At 40.5% G+C, this 21,556-nt stretch overlaps 3 protein-coding genes across 6 annotated transcripts in view; 2 read left to right on the forward strand and 1 right to left on the reverse strand.

The window, feature by feature from the left end:
• Positions 1 to 941, forward strand: part of sfrp2 (secreted frizzled-related protein 2) — a 1,712-nt gene extending 771 nt beyond the window's left edge. Inside the window, exons 2-3 of the mRNA XM_020614362.1 lie at positions 4 to 84; positions 375 to 941. Of these exons, the coding sequence (XP_020470018.1) occupies positions 4 to 84; positions 375 to 679 (386 nt within the window). The 3' untranslated portion in view covers positions 680 to 941. The remainder of the gene's footprint in view (positions 1 to 3; positions 85 to 374) is intronic.
• Positions 942 to 1,087: 146 nt separating this feature from the next.
• On the forward strand, positions 1,088 to 8,264 carry tnip2 (TNFAIP3 interacting protein 2). Of its 3 annotated transcripts, XM_020614277.1 has the most exons (7): positions 1,088 to 1,344; positions 5,343 to 5,512; positions 5,895 to 6,194; positions 6,322 to 6,411; positions 6,551 to 6,814; positions 6,929 to 7,045; positions 7,170 to 8,264. In XM_020614277.1, exons 1-7 carry the CDS (start codon positions 1,287 to 1,289, stop codon positions 7,446 to 7,448), a joined length of 1,278 nt encoding a protein of 425 aa, XP_020469933.1. In that variant the 5' UTR covers positions 1,088 to 1,286; the 3' UTR covers positions 7,449 to 8,264. The 3 variants fall into 3 exon arrangements, with proteins under 3 accessions (XP_020469933.1, XP_020469932.1, XP_020469931.1); XM_020614276.1 differs by lacking the exon at positions 1,088 to 1,344 and having other exon boundaries at positions 4,732 to 5,512; positions 7,173 to 8,264; XM_020614275.1 differs by lacking the exon at positions 1,088 to 1,344 and having other exon boundaries at positions 4,737 to 5,512.
• Positions 8,265 to 13,404: 5,140 nt separating this feature from the next.
• The window catches only part of fam193a (family with sequence similarity 193 member A), a 17,071-nt gene continuing 8,919 nt past the window's right edge, over positions 13,405 to 21,556 (reverse strand). Inside the window, exons 13-23 of one of the 2 annotated variants that reach the window (XM_020614314.1) lie at positions 21,379 to 21,535; positions 21,047 to 21,193; positions 18,846 to 19,124; positions 18,287 to 18,509; positions 17,901 to 18,191; positions 17,036 to 17,318; positions 16,697 to 16,883; positions 16,242 to 16,481; positions 15,215 to 16,088; positions 14,734 to 14,815; positions 13,405 to 14,403 (exon numbers count right to left, since the gene is read on the reverse strand). In XM_020614314.1, the coding sequence (XP_020469970.1) occupies positions 14,310 to 14,403; positions 14,734 to 14,815; positions 15,215 to 16,088; positions 16,242 to 16,481; positions 16,697 to 16,883; positions 17,036 to 17,318; positions 17,901 to 18,191; positions 18,287 to 18,509; positions 18,846 to 19,124; positions 21,047 to 21,193; positions 21,379 to 21,535 (2,857 nt within the window). In that variant the 3' untranslated portion in view covers positions 13,405 to 14,309. Of the gene's footprint in view, positions 14,404 to 14,733; positions 14,816 to 15,214; positions 16,089 to 16,241; positions 16,482 to 16,696; positions 16,884 to 17,035; positions 17,319 to 17,852; positions 18,192 to 18,286; positions 18,510 to 18,845; positions 19,125 to 21,046; positions 21,194 to 21,378; positions 21,536 to 21,556 lie in introns of both variants that reach the window. The other variant, XM_020614313.1, reaches the window with a different exon arrangement.

Genomic DNA, 21,556 nt, shown 5'->3' on the forward strand with positions numbered 1-21,556 from the left:
TAGTGCCCAGAGTGTGTGATGCTTGCAAAGAAACAGATGAAAATGACAACGAAATTGCTGTCAACCTGTGCAAGAATGACTTCGGTAAGTCCAGCTACCTAATTTATTAGAGCAGTAGGGCCCGGGGTAAAGCTTTGAGCCCCCATGAGACCATGATGTGAGGTCGCAGGAGAATTTTCATGTTTTAGTTCTGTGAAAAAAACGTCTATTGTGACCAAGATTTCTCTCCCCACTTTTAACTCCCCTACTGCATGCGTTTCAGCCTTACGCTTCTCAGATGGTTGTCATTAGGCCATGTCAAAAAGGATTCTGTGTACAAAGTATTCGTGAAACTAGTGCAGTTCTCCTTTCCTTTCTCTTCTACATGCTTTAAGCTCTGAAGATCAAAGTCAAGGAAATTTCCTACATCAACGGTGATACAAAGATTGTGCCAGACTCCAAGAGTAAGACCATTTATAAGCTGAGCGGCGTGACCGAGCGTGACCTGAAGAAGACGGTGCTGTGGTTGAAGGACGGCCTGCAGTGCATCTGTGAGGAGATGAACGACATCAACGCTGCCTACCTGGTCATGGGCCAAAAGATGGACGGCCACCTGGTCATCACCTCGCTGAAGCGCTGGCAGAAGGGACAGCGCGAGTTTAAGAGGATTTCCCGCAGCATCCGTAAGCTTCAGTGCTAGGGAGGGGGCAAATCTGCATGTGTCACTGTTTAGATCAAGCTTAGTTGAGCTTTTCCCCATTTACTCTCTGGATTCAAGCAAAGATGTTTCCCTGGTCTTCAAAGACATACCATGTCTTCCATCATTTATCATAAAAATGCACAAAATCTTAAAAGCTAAATAATATGGGGCACACATAGGCTTATATGACTAAAACAACTTGCATTTTGTTTGACTCTGCAACTATAATTAAAACACTCAAACTATATCAATCAATAAGGACAGAATATTTTAAAAGCCAAGGTAGCTACAACACATATACACAAAACTAATTCTGTCTGGTACACACACAGAGGTATGTAAAAAAAAAAAAAAGTCCTTAGAGTAGCAGTTATGTGAGCTTTTTGTGACTTTCATGCATTGGCTCCCATTCATGTTACACTTTCTGGACACCGCGCGCCCCCTAGTGGCCGGTTTTCAGGTGGTGTGTCTTGCCCTTAGGGGCTGTCTTTGCTGTGGCCTCATTAATTGCAGTTAAGTGCACTCAGCTGGTGTCCCAAGTGCAAAGGTGTCACTAGTTATACGGTCCAAGTAAAATCTAGCAGAAAGTTTTGAATCCGGGTTTAAAATGATTGACTTCAATAATCACTGGCAGATGTGGCCTGCTGTTAAATCCTGCAGATGGGGTGAGTTTGTCATACTTTAAGATATTTTTCTCTTCTCTGCTGGTATCAAAAATTTGTTTTTCTTTATGGACTGTGCCTCAAACAGTATTCAACAATCCACACCTACTTTTTAGAAGTAGTGTTCAGCCTCCACTTGAAACTCCAATATAAAGAACAATTTACATTACAGGCAGCAAAGGCCTTGACTGCTTGAGACAGAACTCTGTGGGTTAAAGAAAAAGAGCTCTGGTGGGGTATTCTGGGGAAGAAAAGTCTTCATAAATAAAGTATTTACATCCTATAAAAATACTTTGACAGTTTGACGGACACAATTACAAAAACTGACCTTGTGTGTTGTGTAATGAGTGAAGCTGTGATGGCCGAGTGCATGATGCGTGTTTTTGTAATCCTACTTTTTTTTCTCAAGCTAAAATGAGAGATAGCCGGCTATATACTTTTCCTGTTCATCATTTTAATCATTATACTTGAGGAACTGCATACTTTTCTACCATAGTATGGTAAAAGTATTTTTTCTACTCCAGACTTTCATATTTCATTTAAACATTTTGTAAAGTTTTGGTTTGCATTGTCATCCAGTTTTTGTTTTTTTTAATGGAAAAACATGGATTTTGGGGGCTAATAATTTGGTTGGTTGTGTTGGGTTGATGAGAAGTAGAAGTCCAGTAATCACATGGGTTGTGTATGCGTGCAATGTAAAGTGTGTGTGGGTTTTTTTTTTTAAAGTATTAGCCTACTGTGTAAATATCAAATCCTGCCTTTTATTCTTGTATAAAGTTTTCAGCTAACAATATGCTTGAAATGCCTCTTTGTTCTAAAGATTAGGCAACATTTAAATTTTTAAGCAGGAACCCAGGGTACTCATGAATAAAATTTTAGGGATAATCGTTATGACCTTTTTATACAAGGGGAAAATAAAATTATAGGATAGTTAAACACCGCCATCTAGTGGATGTTTATGGTAAAACTTGATCATGGGATTTGCAATTAATGAATCTAGGCTTTTCATGCACTTTCCATATCCACTTCTGTATGTTTTTACCACATATCTGAGAAACGTGGCACCTGTTCCTTCCTTTTTTTTTGTACTGATCACAAACCGTGGGTTTGAACAATGCCTTTAAAATATTCCAACAAGAAATTGGAATATACCAAAAGGTACATGTGTTTGCCTTTTCTACCTGTTTTATGTTGTGCTTTTTAAAAAAAAAAAATCTGTGAATATTTTTGCCAAAATAACTTATTTACTTTATACCAAAAGGCAAACACCCTACACAATAATAGATTAGAAAGCAATGATAATTTTGAAAATGATAATAGATTTGAAAATAAAATCCACAGCTGGACCTAGCCATTAGTTTCTATTAATTAACTGATCTATCATTTAGATTATAATATTGACTCAAAGGTGCCATTTTTAATTTGCTTGTTTGTGTGAACAACAGTCCAAGCCAATGCTATTTAATTTATAATGATATAAAATGGCTAAATACAGAACTTTGATACTTGGATAGCTGGAACAACAACATTTTATTATCAGAATTGTTTGATTAATTATCATTTCAGCCCTACAACAAACCTTTTGGGTCATTGTGCAACCTAGTGAAGTAGTTCTCTAAGTCTTCCAGGTATTGTTACTCAGATGACTGACGCTGTACCAACATGTCAGAATGAAACAATCCCCTGGACAATACAGGCAGACTTTCGTACAGTTCACTACTTGCTCAAGGGGTTTCATCAGGTTTGCCCATGGGTGGGGAGTCCCAGACAATTTCACCTCCCTGGGCTGATCAGTGATGAGCTGTCCTGTGAAGTTATAGGAAATGAGAAGGGGTGTAGGCTGTATGGGGAAGAGACCCTGCATTCAGTCACCTCTGTCCCTCTGAAAGGGAACAAAAGTGAACAGTAGCTGGTAGCCAAATGGCAACCTTACTCCCCCCCCCTCCCCCACATGGTTTTACACCACTTCAGGACTCGATTCATATGTGCTCTGATAACTGTCACATGACTACCATACAACTTTGACTCACCTCTTTCATGTGATGTTATGGTGACCCAGAAACACCTGGGACTCCCCAGTGGCCAGAAGAATGTATAAAGCTTTTTTAGACTACCTGAAAGTCTTGTACTTGACTCCTACAGTCTTAAAAGTGGTTTCACTTTGACCTGATAATACTCAGACGTACAATGTTCTTGTGGTATGAGTAAAGTAACAGTGATTTATATATATTAGCTAATTATTGTGTGTTATCTCCTGAAAAAGTTGTACATGTATAAATATATCCTGAATTCAAAGTCAATTAGACTTGGTTAGTCCTTTATTAAGGACTGGGACTGTTACTCAGCTTCAGGTACATTAAAATGTGGCTTACAGCAAAACAATGAGATGCAATACTTTAAACACTGACCTTCAAAATGAACATTTTTACTTTTAAATAGTCTCTACACTTTAAGAGTATAATATTTCACTACTTTTTCACTCTGTGCATCTGTTGCAATTTATATGTAATATATCTGTAGTAGGCTAAAGTTGATGTGTATCATATGAAACGGCATGAAAGAAGAGATCCCTGCTCCCAAAAGTGTGTGTGTGTGTGTGTGTCAGGGAGCTCAAAAGAAAATTAAAATTTAGAGCTGAAAGATTAGTTGATCAACAATAAACGTTATAGACGCTAGTATGACAGATGACTGTCGATTAATTAATAAATAAAAAAAGCTTGCAGATGAATCAATAATTGAGTTGCAATTCTAAGTGTCAGTTTATGGGAGCTGATGTTTAGCCAACTGCTATTTCCTTTGTAGAATACCTGCCTTATCAATATTACTGATAATCATTAAAGCTAAAGCATCACGAGGTCATAAGTCCTGTGGGTAAAGCAGTAAATTTGTAATCTGCTGTTTCCAAAATTTCAGAAAGCAGAAATGCCCCCATGGGATCACTAGACTAGTCATAACTGCGCAATTCAGGTTAACAGAACAATTAAATTGCATCATAATGAAGAACCAGTAGTTGATGCCTTCACAGCTATGGGAAAATCAAACGTCCTAATAGTTTACTGGAGTGTGCCGCTGGGAAATTTGCTGTGACACTAGAAATTACCTGATGTGACGATTGAGTGGGGCATGCGTAGAAACCATGTAAACTACCGTTGGGAAAATTGATGCTCTGGAGTTAGCTTTGTTGTTCCTTGCTAGATAATGGCAAATCCTAGAGGGGACTTGGTATTTTGTAGGTCTTTTTGTGGTTATTTTCTGTTGAAGCCCACCACGGCAAATCTTTAGGTGGGATGAAACGAGTTTGTGTTTAAAAAAAAAATGCACGATATAATTTTTTTTCTACTTCATGCCCAGGTTTTGTGGCCTAATTAGAAAAGCTAACGTTTCTTTTATACGAACAGTTTTTGTTTGCTATTCAAATCCGCTTATATGCGTTGAAAAAACGCACCTCCCGCCTTGGGAGTTCCGGTTTACGACGCCACTGAATGCAGCACCAGCACTCGTTCCTCAGCCCTTGGTGAAACCAAGCTTTAAAACGTTTTGGTCTATAGCTGAGATATGTTTGTTTTTCCTTACCATCTGTAAGATTATTTTCACTCCCAATGACGGTCGACGGTGAATCTTTGCGAGCGGACAGGGCTCAGTTTGACGAAGCTCAAAAAAGTACGTGGGGAAGTTCCCTAGGAAATCCCCCTAGACTGTTCGGGGATATTATTCTCGACACTGATGCGCCACATCTCCGACACAATTGAGCTCCTCGGACCATTTCTGGAGACGCGAGGTTCGGAGCACAGGCGGCAAATGCTGGATTACTAAAAGACACTTTTTTATTCTGTAAAAATCTACTAAGCCTGCAATGGATAGCGTTAGTCTAAACACGGATAACGACATGCTGAAAGACAAACTCCGTAGTTACAGCACCCTGAATACTCTTTATCACGAGACTCGACAGGAAATCGACCTTCTGAACAAACAGATCTATGTAAAGGACAATATTATTGCAGATTTAAAAGCGAGGCTCGGGAGGTATGAGAGGCTCAACATCACAGTGGGAGATAACGAGTCTATGGTCATCGGGCCGTCCAAGTCTTTGGTGGAGAGCTTGTGTAAAGAAATATACAAACTGAAACAGAAGAGGAACGACATGGAGTTCAAAGCATCACGACAAGAAGAGGTAAAAATAAAATGCATTGCAATTGTTTAACATGTTGTTCCATGCAGTTGTGTGTATGTAGATATCTCAGCCTGAAGTTGGCTGCTGGATAAAAGTTAGTACATGGTACACCCCACAGGCCAATTAACAGGAACTAATTAACTTGTACTATTTCATAGTTTAGTAGTTTTTGTCAGTTTAATAGGTTTTCAATTGTGGGTTATTGTCAAGTTCCTAGTGTTTATCATTAGAATGAGAATATGGTCAGTGAAGGCCTCAGACATGATTGAATGACAATGAAACAAAACAGCAATTTATTTTAATTGTACAGAATCTTTTTTTTTTTTTTTTAACACCAACTGATTACACACTATAAACTTGCTCATCCATTTCTTCCTCCCAGGAGACCCAGAGGCTGAAGGTGCAGCTCAGAGAGAAGGAGCTGGAGCTGGAGAGCGTCAGGTGTCAGCCGGACCACGAGAAGGACCGGGAGATCCACAGGCTGCGGTCTGCCTTGGAGGACAGGGAGCGATGCGAGGCTACTAGAGCCGTCCTTTGCACCTCCCTGGCGGAGGAGGCTGATCAGCTCCGCGGCCAGCTTGGTGCAACCGTGAAGGTGTGCCAGGATCTGCTGGGAAGGCTGGAGAAAGAGAAGAAGGGGGGAGAAGTGGAGCAGATGGTTAAGCAACCGAAGTCTAAAGAGGTGTGTGTGTGATGGATGTGTTGTACCCTTTGGGCTTCATGGGGCGACTGCTATCTTTGACAGCTGCTTTCTTTGTTTTGTTGTTTTTGGAGGGCCCTGCTGTAACTTCTTGCACCTTTTCCTACAGACATCGGAGTCTTTTGACATGAGCGGTGTTAATGCCCAAATCCATCAGCTTCAGGAGGAGAATAAACAGCTAAAGCAGCGAGTGACATATGTAAGTCTTTAACAGTAATAAGTTTGTTACAATACTTACTTTGCTCAAATGCATTTTGAAATTAGCAACACCAGAATGTAATACAGAGCAGAGCACATCATCTGATCATCTAATCTTTGTCATAATTTCTCCTTTTGAGGTCCAAGGATTGAATACTCAGTGGCAAAAGTATGACTCCAGCAGGGAGGACTACATCAGAGGTTTATGTCAGCGGCTGAAGGAGACCACTGGGCAGGGCTTGATGCCTGGTCTGGGTTCTGTCAGCACTGGATTGCTTCATCAGGAGATTTCCAGGCTCAATGGCTTATTGGAGGAGAAGATGAGCCAATGTGTGAGGCTGAGTAGAGAAGTGGATGAGATAAAGAGGCAAGACCAAGAGCACATCCAGACATTGGAGCAGCAGGTTGGTGGTGTTTTGTAGTCTGTATATGTATAATGTGACATCTGATGTTTTTAAGAAATGTAAAAACACTTTTGAGTTAACATGAAACTAAAGGTTTTTTCATTTCCTTCTCAGGTCCTTATCTACAGGGATGACTTTAAGTCGGAGCGCACTGACAGAGAGCGAGCACAGGGCCAAATCCAAGACTTGAAGGAGCAGGTTTATCAGTTAAAACAGCAGCTACACAAACAGGTGAGACAACAGCACTTCAGTGAGGTGGACAGATGCTTCTGTTGAAATGTGTGCTTCCTTCTATGGTCTACCCACATGTGTGGCTTGTGCAATCCTAATGGTGTCTGCACCTCACTGTTTTCAGCAGGGAGCTAGCAGAGAGAACAGAGATGTGGTTCCTTTGTGTCGTGTGCACATAGGACACAGAGTGTCTTCAAGACGACACAAGGACCCTGCAGAGCATCTACTGAGGACAACTGCTGAGACACAGCAACAGCCTGCAGCTGCAGCAGCATCACCAAATCCTGCCTGGAGCGAAAGCGCTGGCCTGTCAGAGTTACAGTGCCCACAATGCCATGCTAAGTTCAATGACGCGGATGCTATAGAATACCTGAACCATTGGGAGGAGTGTGCCAAACTATAAAAGGAATACCACACGTTTTGAAAAGGACAATTTTCCTCTCGCTGACAGTAACTGAACACTGACGAGCATCACTACATGGCAGAAAATTACTTGAGTGGAGTTTCCAATTTGGAGGCTTGACTACAAATTAAACAACTGACTTATGATGTTTTGTACATGATGAAGCAAAACTGTATAACCCTGTTGCAAGAGCAGCAACTTATTCAAGCCTTTCTAGGTCTGTGTAGTTAAAAATCCAGTGTTCTGAGTGTTCTCTTGTAGCAATGCAGGACGTTATTGTGGTGGGGGAAGAGGATGTCGATGCAATATATCATATACCTCAGTGTGTCAAATTACAAGCCTGTTGCACTTTCATTTAGCCAAAAACTAATCGTAATATTGTATGGTTAAGAATAATGATGCATAAGCTTATTTTGGATCTAGATATCTAGGTGATAATGTGGTGCTATTAGTTTTTTTTTTTTATTGAAATGTATTTCTGCCATATGAATTGTATATTAACAGAATTAAAATATAGATATATATATGTAAAACAAATTTTAGTATTTATTCTTTTTGCAGATATAATTGGGAAAAGCTGTTTCGTTTTTAGTACAGTGTAGTGCTGCCGTTTTTTTAAACCAAAGCCATGAATTTTTATTTTTCCTGGTACATAAATTTTGAACTACATTACAACTGGAAAAATGCTTGCTATCCACGTTTGGAAGTTGATATAAATATTGCATCCCAACTGACAACATGCTTGTTTTTGGAGATCTAGTGCTTTTTCTTTCTTGAGCTGGCACATTATTTTTGTAATAAAAGAGTTTGTCCACACTTTTATCTTATGATTATTTGTTTAATTATTACATAATGTATTTTAATTCTTGCGTCAGTTTGTATCCTGGAGCTGTAAACACAGATCACAGCCTAAGCACTACTTAATCTAAGTCTGTGCATGTCTTTTTGTGTGTCTAAGTCACGTGTGTTTGTGTGCAGTGGAAACTCCCTTCCATCATGAATGGGCTCGCTGTACTGTGACAGCCAGATTCCCAGCTGTTGTGTAGCTGAAGCAAAGACTAAATGGGCACTGAGAGGACCAGCAGAGACGGTAGCTCAAGTTACTTTCAAACCCTCAACAACTGCCTGCGGAACACTTAGTGATTAAAATGTTCTGCAGTCAGTCGCTGAGAAGTATCATTTTGACACAAACAAGCCAACAGTGGTGTTTGGTGATTCAGTTGTCATGGGTTTGGGGTAGTAAGCACAGGAAGCTGGACATCCCCTTCTTTAAAAAAGGAAGTGTGCTTTTGCAGCGCATAGAAAAGATGTAGCAAAACTACTATTGTATTTATATGTGAATAAACATCCCTTTGCCACACTATTGTGATCAGATAGTGGCAAATTTAAAGTGAGACTATGTAGCCTTTAGTTTGCTAACATGTCTTTTTGTTAAGTCTATTGCTGCACAAGGTAAATGTAGCGACTATTCGGAAAAAGTTGCTTTAAATGTTATAGTTTTAGATTTTAAAAAGCCCACTTTCAGTTTCTCATTACATTTTCGTCCTTTCATTTAAAGGAAAAGGCTGCTGTTTTGGAAATAAAGCTATTTCCTAAGCACAAAGACCGGTTAGCCTGGCATGTCCAACACCAACAAAACCCATCCACCAGTACTAATAAACATGCTTGGCCTAGGAGGACTTTTTGACCACTAAATAGAGCTAAACCAACTGTTTCTGCCCTCGCTTTTCCATTTTGTACTGTATGTTGGGCTTATGGAAGCAAATGACGGACAAAATATGAGAGGGCACATAAACCATATTTTGAGCACTACTCGTCACTCTGTCCACACCAAATGTTTTGTGAGGGCACAAAACAAGCTGCAAGCATTCTTCAGTTTGCAAATCAGGGGCTTTGAAAGCAAGAGAGGAACAGAACCAGGAGTGCAAGAGATGGTTTGAGTGAGCAGCAGGGATCCTCCTTCACCCTCAAATGTGATTCTGCTCTTACAAATCCATACCTACGCCCTTTCAATTTCTGATTTGCAAACTGGATAGAGCTTGTAACTTGTTTTGTGTGCTTTCAAAATATTTGGCACCGACAGACTTGCGCACAAACCCCAGTGGAGAAATCTGAGAGCACAGACTCAGAAGCAAGTGCACACATGGCCGGGATTATGCTTCAAATGTGATGATGCACTTACAAATATGAGCCTGTGCGTGCTCAAATGCAAACTAAGTAGTGCTCAAAATGTGGATTGTGCACCCTCTGTTTGGTGTGGTTCTACTTCCATATAAGCTCAGATAACCCTACTACTAGCAGTGGCTTCATATTTAAAACACAGGCATGACTGGAGTCTGTATAGAAAGTAAATGTATTTCCAAAAATGTTTTTTCTTTTAGAGAAAATCTTTTGTATTTTTGTACAAGGAAAACTTTATCTTGGTCAATGTTAAATCACTCTACCAATTACTAGAACTAAGGCTATTAACCTTTTTTTTTTTTTAATTGCTTAATATCAGAGGTGTTGAAAAGAACTACTTCTGACCAGGTTTGAAAAGTTTGTAGGTTACATCACCCTAGTTTAGAAGCGTTCAAATGACACCAGGCAACATCACACGGCAACTTACTCATCAACTAAATGGGGAAGATGCATATCTGAATTAGTTTACAATGCATTTAATTCATTTACATAACGCACCAGTCTGGCTCTAATTCATGTACCCACAGAATGATTTCTTACAATTTTGGCTTTAAAGGGCAAGTTCAGCGTCTGGCCTTTAAAGCAACCACATGCACATTAGTAGAAATATACACACACTCTTAAAAAGCCCAGAAGCTGTCTGCTAGGGATTCTCCCCCTCCGCCAGCACACACCTACGCATTTACAGGGTCTATAAGTGACTGAACTTAGACACAAACGCTCTACCCACCAATCTCAGAGTGGAAAAAATAGGTCACAAGTCTCCACCTAACTATCAGGGAGCATTTCTAAGAAACAAAGAGCTAATAAGAAACTTCAGGTGACTGGCAGATTAGTTCCTGCTGGAATCAGGCTGTCTTGGTGTCACCATCATATCCTTTAACAGAGAAGGAAAACTACAGCTTGACACTCATCCAGACAAATACACAATGGATAGATGGGGCCTTTAATCTTCTTTGTATCCTAAAAGAATGGGAATTTCCCATCATCACAAGGGAATTCCCAAAAATACAAGTTTATTTAAAAATTGACTTGTCAACTTGAGCAGATCATTTTAACATATGTTAGTTGATGATGACTTTTTTTTTTTTGGCTTTGTGGAAAGGAAGTGCAAGGTTTTGGTTGCCAGAAAGAGCCAAGAAAGAAGGTGTGAACTCCCTCTTTGGAAGTGTATGTAATCCTGAAGTTTTCCAGGCAGTTGACAATGAAAAGATCTGTGATTACAAGGTGTCTAAGATCCCTTTTAACATACCTATTGGTGCTCACCCCTGTCATTGTCAGAGTGCTTTCAGTGCTCCACTGTGTTTCCTTCATCAGCCGAGACAATTCCTATAGTAAAAATTTTAATCAAGGTAGTATTTCATAAGTACACACTGAATGGGAAAGTGACTTTTACAGACAAATTTACTGAGGGAAAGGGCTGAATTAATCTTTTCATATATCAAAAAGCCATTTCAGTATTTTATATCATGGCCCGCATTAGTTTGTCAGACATTTTGCTTGGTGCTTTTGACTTGTCTACATTTGTGTAGGTTTGTGGGGCATTTGCTTAAATAGGGTAGATCCACTTTTACATCACTGCTGAGTGAGAGGGAGGGCGCTCTACAAACAGCAAGAAAGTCATTCATACCTCAAATAAATTATGAGTCATATTTGCTCTGGTGGTTCTCAAAACCTTTTGTTTTCCCTTACATGAAATACATTTGCCCCTGTTCACTCATTCATCCGATTTTTAACAGTGGTTATTTTGTTCATAGTGAAATCCCTTGGTTTGAAGTAATGGTTACTCATGGAAAAGTTGAGAGGAAGCAGTCGCTGTATAAAACATAACTTGCTTCCTCTTCCACTTTAAACATAAGATCTGAACTTACTGTACTTTTGTAGCACTATAACATAAAAAAAAAAATCAGTTCCACTTCTCATACTATAAAAAGAAAATGTTAATATTAAACATCATCAAACATTGGGCATCTCTTTTTTTGTGTGTAAACAGATGTACTAATTAGGTTTTAGCAACTAAAATAAACTACAAATTAAAACATCAGCTTATTTGTTGTCTTGAATTTTACCCAGTTGTGTCCAAATTAAGTTCAATTTATTTCTGGCCGGCAGAAACAAAAGAAATATTATCTCTTTAATTCTAAACAAACTGGTAGATGAACACCAAGCAAAATTACTACAGCTGATATATGCTTGTTTGCATCTAGATAAACCAAAGCATGACCTCATTTCATGCTCACTTTAACCTGAGGGAATGTACTTGATTTCATAACTGCCCCAGATCAGTTTTCCCTAGAGTTTCATGTGCATATATGAAATAGCATATGTAAATGCATGACAATAGCAGCTGTCTTTTTTAACGTAATTCACAAATGAAACTGAACCTTGGGATCTACATTGGCCTTCTAGAGTGATTTTGACTGTAAGTTAGTGGATTTCCAAAAAGGAACATACGTGTAAGGGTGTGATTCACCCTGCAATCTTGTGTAGCTGCACATATGCAGGGCAGCAACAGTGGGTACAATTCCTGCCATGGTGCAAGAAATAACACTAGCACTGACCAGTTCTTTGCATAGGGGCAACAGGCTGATGAATTTCTTGTTGACTTCATAATGAATTGTCTTTTGTACGGATTAAACCTTAATTGTTTTAGCTATACTGTGTTCAGTGATTAAACCGTCAAAAAACTCTGAAACTCATTAGTCCCTTACATCCCAGTTAACATGATCAAATTGCTTTTGTTGTCTCACCAACAGTCAAAACCTAAATATGTTGCATATACTTTTAGAAGGCTACAAAAAAAGGCCAATTATGCATTTTTGCGAAGCTGTACATTTGAATTTTTTATGTCAGTTCTCTGTTAATCAACTGATCAATGAAAAATAAAACTGATATTAGGGATATGCAGGCATAACAACCCTGTTTTTGTTTTTATAATGCTTCTAATTCTAGGAGTTTAAGTTACAGGCCTAACAGGCGAACACTAGCCTCATTTCACTCTGATCAAACAAGCTCTGCTACATCTGTCTTCTAAGTTTATCTTTGCTCAAACGGCTATGAATAATGCTGTTTCTCCAGTTTGATAACTGCAACCATGTGACACAGGCTGATTGAGCAGTGAGCACAGTGTAAACTAGCTAGAAGCTACACTGCCAGGGCTAACGTAGGCTAATTTCCTCATGGTCAAACCAGCTCCGCCTCACATATTGCAGGCTCAACAGGAAAACAAAAGACAAGTGACCTTATAAGCTGCCTCAGCAAACCAGTTAAGGTAATAACTAATCAAAGCAAAACATTGGTGTAGCAATATACTATGTTTTGCCTATATTTTAAATCAGGCTGCCATGCTCCTTTTCAGTCTGTGCTCTCTCTTCTACCCCTGTTATGAGGAACACCACCTATTTGAGTTTAATTCCTGAAATCATTTAAAAAATATTTGTACAAAATAAATATTTATAAAAGCCCACTATTTGTGCTTGTCTGAATACTGTATTTAGCTCCACCTGTGACATGTAGAGCTACATTAGGGGCCAACAGGTGCCCTCTAGGAGGCTAATCTGACCATGATGCTACGCTAACAAGATGCTTACTGTAGCTTTATAATTTAAGGACAGATTGAGATGTATTGATTTTCTCAACTAACCTTCTGCCAGAAAGAAAACTAGCACATTTCTCCCAAAACACCTTTTTACTTAAAAGTAGGTTATGTTGGGTTTTTTTGTCTTCAACTAACATTATTGCTGGGTGTAGGAAATAAGATTTGACACAAGACACGTTATCCTGCCATACTACTGTATTCCATCTTTCAAAAAAGAAAGACAAGATTTAATATTACTTAACAATATGTTAAAAGTAGCCAGTTTGGCTTCAGTGTTAATACAATATACACTCTTTAACAGATTGATAGTGAGTATTGTTCTCAATTTCATTCTGAAAGTACTCTGATACAAGCTGGCTACAGGTCAAAAAGACAGAAAACAAAAACTGTAACTGGAACACTTTTACTCAGTTTGTTAAACAGAACCAAGAAACCAAAAAAAGAACATTGTCAAGTATTACACCTTCTTCCTTTCTGTGAAATAGGATGTGGTAGTGGGAAATCAGGGAGTGGAGACCAGCTGACCAAGCCCATTCCCTTGTCAATCATGTATATGAAAAAATGTCATGCCAGGGACAGGAAACGATGGGATAGTAAGCCACAAAATCTCAAATACAGCTTTTAATTATTACATTTCTCACTTTTAGTAGCTTCCACTGTCTCATTTTTGGAAGGAAACCAGAGAGAGAACGCACCTTTTTGACTACAAGGTAAGCCAATATAAGAAAATAATTTCCTACCATGGCTTTTTCAGTCAAGAGAAATGCCCAACTCAGACTAAAAGCACACAAGCACGCAAGGAAAACTAATCAGATGTAAAGTAGCTTTTTCGTGATTCTTTGTCATGTCATCTCATTTTTGTTTCAGTTGTGTACGTCGATCAGTCCAGATGGGCCTGTGTAGGAACCACACAGACAAGAACAAAGCAAGGCAGCGTGGGTGTGATTTGGGCACAGCGGGAAAGAAGTTCTGAGAGGACAACAGTTGAGTGGCGGTAAAGGGACGTGGGTAGGGGTTGGATGTGTAGGTTGGTATAGCTGTTAAGGTACTGATTGTGTCCTGACAGTCAGTCACTAACACCCTCAATGTCCAGCAAATGTAGCTTTCTTCAAACTAAAGTTTGACCAGTTGATGGAAAGCCGCTGACGGGTCTGCCGAGCAGAATCCAGGCAAAACCTGAAAAGATATTAAACAATAAAATGATCTTTCTGAAGAGTTGCCATACTACCTCCATTTAAAATAATGAATGAATGCTGCAGAGCTTTCATGCTAACTTTATTAATAAGCATGACTCCATAGTGTGTCTGTAGTGGTCAGGCACTCCACAGGGGAGCTTTAAGGGATAAGGCCAATCATTTTCTATTTTAACAGTATTTTCAACACTCCCCATACCGAGACTAAAACCAACGATGAATTGCCTCTATTCACTGTTAATGTCGGTCTGTCCTCATCTGTGCCATAGACCTCATCAGTATTGAACACAGGAGCTTAATTTAATGCACATACCTTTTGAAATATTCCACCTCCCTCTCCGTTTCATCCATTTCAGTACTATCCAGGTCAATGTCTTTGGGCAAGAATACATCATCTAAAATAAAATACATAGTAAAGGCTCAAAAATATTTACTTTGTATGTGTATTATGAAGTTTGCATCTATGTCGGTCCTGTTCTCTCTGCTCGTGGCAGTGAGTGCAAACGAGAACAGCAATCTGTGGTATGCACACATTCATCCGCCATGGTGTAATGCCATAGTTATGCCCAAGAGATAAGGAAGGAAATATATGTAATGTTGGCAAGTCAGAGTCTTGCTGGTCAAAACATTCTGTTTAGGACAGTTTATATTTCCCTGAGCTAGCACGATGGCTCTGGGACTATTTATTTAAGCAGTGAAGCTTTTCCAGAGTGCGATTAGGACAAAGCTTCTGGGTATACAGAGTTAACACACACCCAATCTTAAGTCTAATTGTGAATCATCATAATACCAACCTATTGAGCTGTTCATCTTGTCCCCCTTCTTCTTTTTGTTCTTTTTGGTCTTGCCTTTGGGCTGAGGGGACTCTGCACTTGGGGGTTTGCCATTCTGTTGGGTCTGCTCAGGCTGGAAGGCTGGAGGGGGAGATGGGGAGGAGTTTGACACAGGTGGACTTCTCCTGTCTTCCTTTATTTGGGTTAGGGATTGTTGTTGCTGCTGCCTTTTTCCACTGTTACTCCTGTCCTCCCTCCTCAGTTCAGTGGCTGGGAGAGGAACTAGGGCCTCAGCAGGCCTTACTCGCGTTGCTTTGGTGTCTGTTGTAGTGCCATTAGCTAGCTTTGCTGTCACATCTGAGTTCTTGAGTAACTCTGGGGCTTTCTTTACTGCAGCCTCACAAGTCATTTTAGCAGACTGCTGGGCCTTAACCTTACTATTGACCCCAAGGTAAGATGTAGATGTGCCATTGAGGAGGGCGACTGGAAAATTGGGGACATTGGTCTCAGTAGAAAATTCTTTGTCTCTGGTTCGTTTTGGGCTGTGATGCGTGTTGGGCTGGGGTATGGGTTCAAATCTGGGTTCTCTCTGCTCAGGGAGGTGCATGAGGGTTTGAAGCAGCTGTGACTTTCCGTTCTGAAGGTTATTTAGGACGTTCTGAGCTGTCTGTTTTAGGGGCTGTGGGTTGTTTTGAGGGGGAGCTGTATTTTCCTTCACTTTCTCTTTCTTTTTTTTCTTGGCAGCACGATGCTGCTGCAGCTCCTGCAGTCGAAGCAATTCTTTTTGAAGTGCTGCCTCTTCCTCTTCCTGCTGCTGTCTCCGTTGCCGCTCCTCCAACACCTGTTGCTCCTCCCTTTCACGGGCCTCTGCCTCCAGACGAGCTTTCTCCTCCATCTGAAACACAGGGAAGTACACTGACTGTAAAAGTCTAGTCTATATGTCAGCTGCATTATGCACCAGCAGAATTACTTTGTTTTTAAGTAGTTTTGAGAAATGGATGAGACAGGGTAGGTTTAAAAATACCTCTGAAATGCCTGAGACTGTTACCTTCTTTTGTTTATGCCTGGCCCGTTTTGCTGCCTTAGAACTGGAGGCAGGTTTACTGTCGGCACTGTTGATAAACTGCAACAGGTCCTCCACCCGCCTGTGGTCCTCCACGCCTCCATCACGTTCTATAACTGGCTGCTGCTCCTCACGCTTTGGCTGCTCCTCCTTACGTTTTGTCAGACGCAAGCGCAGCTTCTCCCTCATTTCTGCATAGTTTCGACTTGTAGGAGCAGCTGGGGGCTGGGATTAAAACCGAGGAATTATGCAAGCAATAAGGACACTATCAAAGTTTTACTTAATATCCAAATGTCAATTTCAAATTGCATCTAAACTTGAGCCTAAAATATCGTGAGGTAGAAATTATGTAAGAAAATTCCAATAACTGTTTTCATCTGCCAAAAATTGCTAATTTGAAGTAAATGTGTTCATGCCAGTGAGTAATAGACATTTCTTACCCCGCCATGCCCAAAGAACTCGCAGTAGCAACAGTCACAGTACTTTGCATCTTTCTGGTTGGTGGAAGTTGAGGTGGAGGAGCTATGCTCGGAGCAGCTGTCCTCATCCTGACTCTCTTCTCCATCATACGGCTGGTGTTCATATGCCCCATTCCCCTCACAACGATGACCCTCACAGTCAGGATCACTGATAGAAAGAATAATAAAACTGGTCCCTACAGATACTTTTTCATCACAATTAAGTCACCTTTCCAAACAAATCAACCTCAGTCTTTGATATTAGGTTTCATTAATAGGGGTCAATCTGTATGAGACTTTTGGATATGGTAGCAGTCTTACCTGCAGACACTGGGTGGGGCACTGACAGGACCATCTACAGAGGAGGCTGGAGGTTCTGCGGGTGGGAGACATAAACCCTGGTGGGATTCCACAAAGTCTGGGGCTGGAGCACCCATCTTTGGAAAGGGCTGTGATCCCATTGTGGGAAGGTGAGTGGTGGGTGCTGGGGGCAATGCGGGGCCTGAGAGCGAAGGCAGGGAGGTTACACCTGTGGAGCTGTTTCTAGGGGGGGCTGGAGTTGGCTGCCGGTGGTCCTCTTTAGCTAGATTGTGAAATACATCATCTAGAGAAAACAAAGATGCAGGACAGGATGAGAGCATGGTTTAGTTCTTCTTAGCCCCAAAACCCGTTTCATTAAAACACATGGTTACAGTTAACATTAGAAAATGAACTAGTATTCGTATTTTTAAGATTAACTTCAAGGTGAAATAATAGTATCCCATAGAGAGCAACACAGTGACAGGGGTTAAACCTGTGTCAGGGTTTTTCCTGTATAGGTCAGTTTTGTTCAGCTTTGGTGTTGCTACCAGGAATGGGAAAGTGTTTCCGAACTTTTGACTGGTCATGTATGTAACTGGCCAAAAGACTGCATTGCAGGATCAAGATGCATTAGAGAAAAGCTGAACCAGTCTCAGCTTCATTGTTTTGATGTGGATATAACTTACTTGGAAAGTTAAAAAGCTAATTATTTTTCTTTCATCTAATAATTGATGCCACATCCCTTTAATAAATCAGTGATGACTTTGGAAATGACTATAATAATAAAAATCCCAATTATCAGTACAAACCTATCCAGAGCTTCTACCTCCTATATTACCTAAAGAGTTGGGTCTTTTAGATGAAAGATGGAGGGGTGGGTTATTACTTGACTGGACAGTGGTAGCAGTGCAGGACACAGAGGATGTGGAGGCGGAGGTGGCCATCACTATTCGGTTGGTCTCCATGAAGGCATCCTGGAAATTGTAGAGACACTTCTTTTTGGCACTGCTCTTCTTCTGCTCTTTGGCTTCTGAAGAGGAGTATGATGACGAGGATGATAAGGATGAGGAAGATGAGGGGAGTAGAGGGGTGGGCAACGAGGGGTGCTCCCCTTGGGGGCCGACTGATGACGTTGCAGGTAGGGGTACGTCAGTGAGGGGTGGTCCAAGCATGTCACCTGATGAGTAAAAACAAGTGTGCATGATGGCGTGATTTTAATAGGTTGACTTGGTATTTTTTATAGCTGGCTGATGTTGTGCCTGAGTGGCTCACCTGGCAGGGACTCGGGCAGCAGCACAGATGGATTCCAGTTCTTCATCACAGCAGCATCCCATAGGTTCTCAAACTTGAGTGAGAGGCACTGCAGAGAGCTGTTCCAGTCACCTGCTCCACCTGCACCACCAAAGCAGTTCTGATAGACGTGCTCTGGTAATGATGGGCTGAAGGCTGGCTGCTTGGCTGCTGAGTGGTTGGATGTAGGGTTTGGGGGCAGAGGCTTTGGAACGCCAGAAGAAAGTTAATTTAAACAAGACACAATTAACATCATTAATTTGGGATTGTGATAAGTACTTATTTGAGATGTTTTGTATTGCCTTCTAATTGTCCTAGACTGGGTTCAGCCTGACCCCCTGTGGCAGACAAAGTAAGTGAAACTAGATACAACTAAGCTGAGTACTGTTCCTGGAACCTTAAAAACCCCCTCTGATAAAGAAAGAAATCAAATTTCCCTTAGACTCTCATAGCTATTGTTTTACACAGTGCATAAAGAAAGCAATCAAGAAAAACACTTTGTTTGGCCTTATGAATGTATGGACTCGAGAACTATCCTCACCTTGTTGTGTGTGAGTGGAGGACCAGGGGGGTAGAGTGTAGGATGCAGCAGAGGCCGGGAGAAGTTGTGTAGGGGCAGGTGGCCATGAATGTGGGGGAAGAGATGGAGGGCAGGGTGGGCAGGGGGAGTCTTGCTGTCTGTGAAGAACTGGTGTCCAACAACAGAGGGAGGCGTAGCGTGGAGCCGACTAGGGGGCAGGCGGGTGGCAGGGCCCAGGGTAGAGGAAACGGGGTCCTGATTGCACACGTGGCACTCACAGGCATGCTGGACCTGTTCTACCTGAGAGTGGTGACACAAATTCATAACATGTAGTCAACTTTTATTCTGAAGAGGGTGCTCTTCAATATAATACAAATTCCTCACTGAAATGTTTTTCACACGTGCATTTTATCAGCTCTCTATTCCTGTTGGGATGGATGCATGTTAGAAAAATATGGGATCAGAGGAATGGTTCTGAAATGGATTGTTATTTGACACAGAGGCTTCAATTTGTGAAGTTGGGTGAATACCAATCGAGTCAGCTGGACATTGTATGTGGAGTACCTCGGGGTTCTGTTTAGGGACCTAAATTATTTATGTTATACCTTATCGACATATGCAAGGTTTCTGATTTAGTGAAAGTGGTTTTGTTTGCTGATGACACTACCATATGGGCATCGGGGGAAAACCTAACCTCTCTGGACGGGTTTCACAGGAACTTGAGAAGATAAAGAAATGGTGTGATAGTAATATAGTATCTCTGAATAAAACTAAATTTATGGTATATGGGAATTGACTAGATAATGAACTTCAATTGAAAATTGGGGGAGCTAATATAGAACGAGTATATGAAATTAAATTTCTAGGTGTCATAGTTGATGACAAATTCTCCTGGAAATCTCATATCAGATATGTTCAGCACAAAATAGCAAAAAATATATCGATATTGGCAAGGGTTAGATATATTTTGGACGGGAAAATTTATTACCTGGTGGAATTCAAAAACTATTTAATGAAAGGGATGGGGGATACAATTTAAGGGGTCAGTTAAATTTAAAAATTCATGCTATACGTACAACCAAAAAAAGATTTTGTATTTCCATAAGTGGGGTAAAACTATGGAATTATTTAAGTGTGGACATAAAAAATAGTAATAGAATTGATGAGTTTAAACATAAATATAAAGGTATGTGTCAATCAGGATATATGCAAGAACAGGCTTAATGATTAATTAGATGGAACATTGTGGGTGTGGTGTATGAATGATAACACTTTATAACAATTCTTTAGTATATTACTTGTGTGGTGTAGAAGATAATTATTTAAGAATGTAATTATGTATCAATGTTAACACTCTGTCATAATTTTTTAGTATATTACTTGTGTGGTGTAGAAGATAATTATTTATGTAGAGATACTGCTTGCAAACCAATGATGGTAAGATGATGTCAGGGGGTAGGACTGGATAAGTCTGACTTCTTCCTACTCCATTCAAGCATGTACTAGGTATAAGCAAATTGATATTGGATTAGCATTTGTTGGATATGTGTAAAATTATGTGTGTTGACATATCAACTGTCTTTACATGCTTGAAAGAATAAATAAATGAAAATCAAATGTTGTAGAAACGGTTGGTAAATGGCTGTGCAGACAAACCAGACTCGCATAACGTTAGGCTATGCAAAACCAGCCACATCATTGTGACAGTCTTTTCTTTTGTAAAAGCAGACCATAGTGTTTGAAAACACCTCTAATGAAGTACAAATATCACCTTTATGCAGCTTGTCCTAGTGGGTTCTGCTGTCCTTTTCTCCTCATTCTGCAATTCGCTAAACAGATCTGACTTTAATGTACATCCATGCATTGGACAATGTCACCGTTTAAGTGGGAATTTGTCTCATTTGTTTGTAAATAGTTGCATTTCATTTTAGGCAAAAAGAAAAAAAATACACATAATAGCAGCATTATATATCAGCTATTGGCCTCTTCACCCTCTTAGGATTGCCACTGACAATTAAAAAACTATTCCCTACCCAGCCCAAAAAGGGACTAGTGTCAATTTGGTCCCTGAACTAAAATGTCCTTTGTCTCCATTGCCATGAATCATAATCATGTGAGTGCTGTGACTGATCGGGGACAGGCCTGAAAGAAGCAACTGTGTACCTGCAACAGGTTTGGTCACAACATTCCTTGAGCAACTGTGACAAAAAGTGTGGTAATACCTGTTGGTGGCTGTAAGAGGGTGGAAGACTGTTGGTCTTTCCTGAGGAAATGTCTTCCTGCTGCCCAGGGGGCTCCCCGCCAACCTCACCATCAGCTTCCTCCTCGTCACCCTCTGATGAACTACTGCTGCTGGTAATGTGAGGAGACTAAGACGAGTAAAACAAAGAAGAATGAATTAACAAGCAGATTAGCAGCAGTACGCAAAACATTTCCCGATCTAACAGTAACCCACTCATGATGAATATCAGTTTCATCATATGGAAACTCAAGAGGGAAATTCACAAGTCTTGGGCATTTTCTTAAAACTAACATACCACAGTACAGAACTCACCCCTGCCTTCAGTGTCATGTTTTCCCCTTCCCCATTGATATCACTGTGCAGGCCATTGACAGCAGAGGTCACAACGCTGTTCTCCTCATAGCCAGTCATAGGGTAGATGTCTCCAAACTTACTGGACAATGGAGGCACTTCATCATCATCACTAATACTAGAAGAACAGTGAAAAGAA

The sequence above is a fragment of the Monopterus albus genome, unplaced genomic scaffold (genome assembly GCF_001952655.1).
Source record: "Monopterus albus unplaced genomic scaffold, M_albus_1.0 scaffold144.1, whole genome shotgun sequence".
Taxonomy (NCBI): domain Eukaryota; kingdom Metazoa; phylum Chordata; class Actinopteri; order Synbranchiformes; family Synbranchidae; genus Monopterus; species Monopterus albus.

Coding starts and splice junctions, on each gene's coding strand:
- tnip2 (XM_020614275.1), top strand. CDS start 5,195: ATGGATAGCGTTAGTCTAAACACGGATAACGACATGCTGAAAGACAAA. Junction 5,513..5,894: donor AAGCATCACGACAAGAAGAG/GTAAAAATAAAA, acceptor TCTTCCTCCCAG/GAGACCCAGAGGCTGAAGGT. Junction 7,046..7,169: donor AACAGCAGCTACACAAACAG/GTGAGACAACAG, acceptor CACTGTTTTCAG/CAGGGAGCTAGCAGAGAGAA.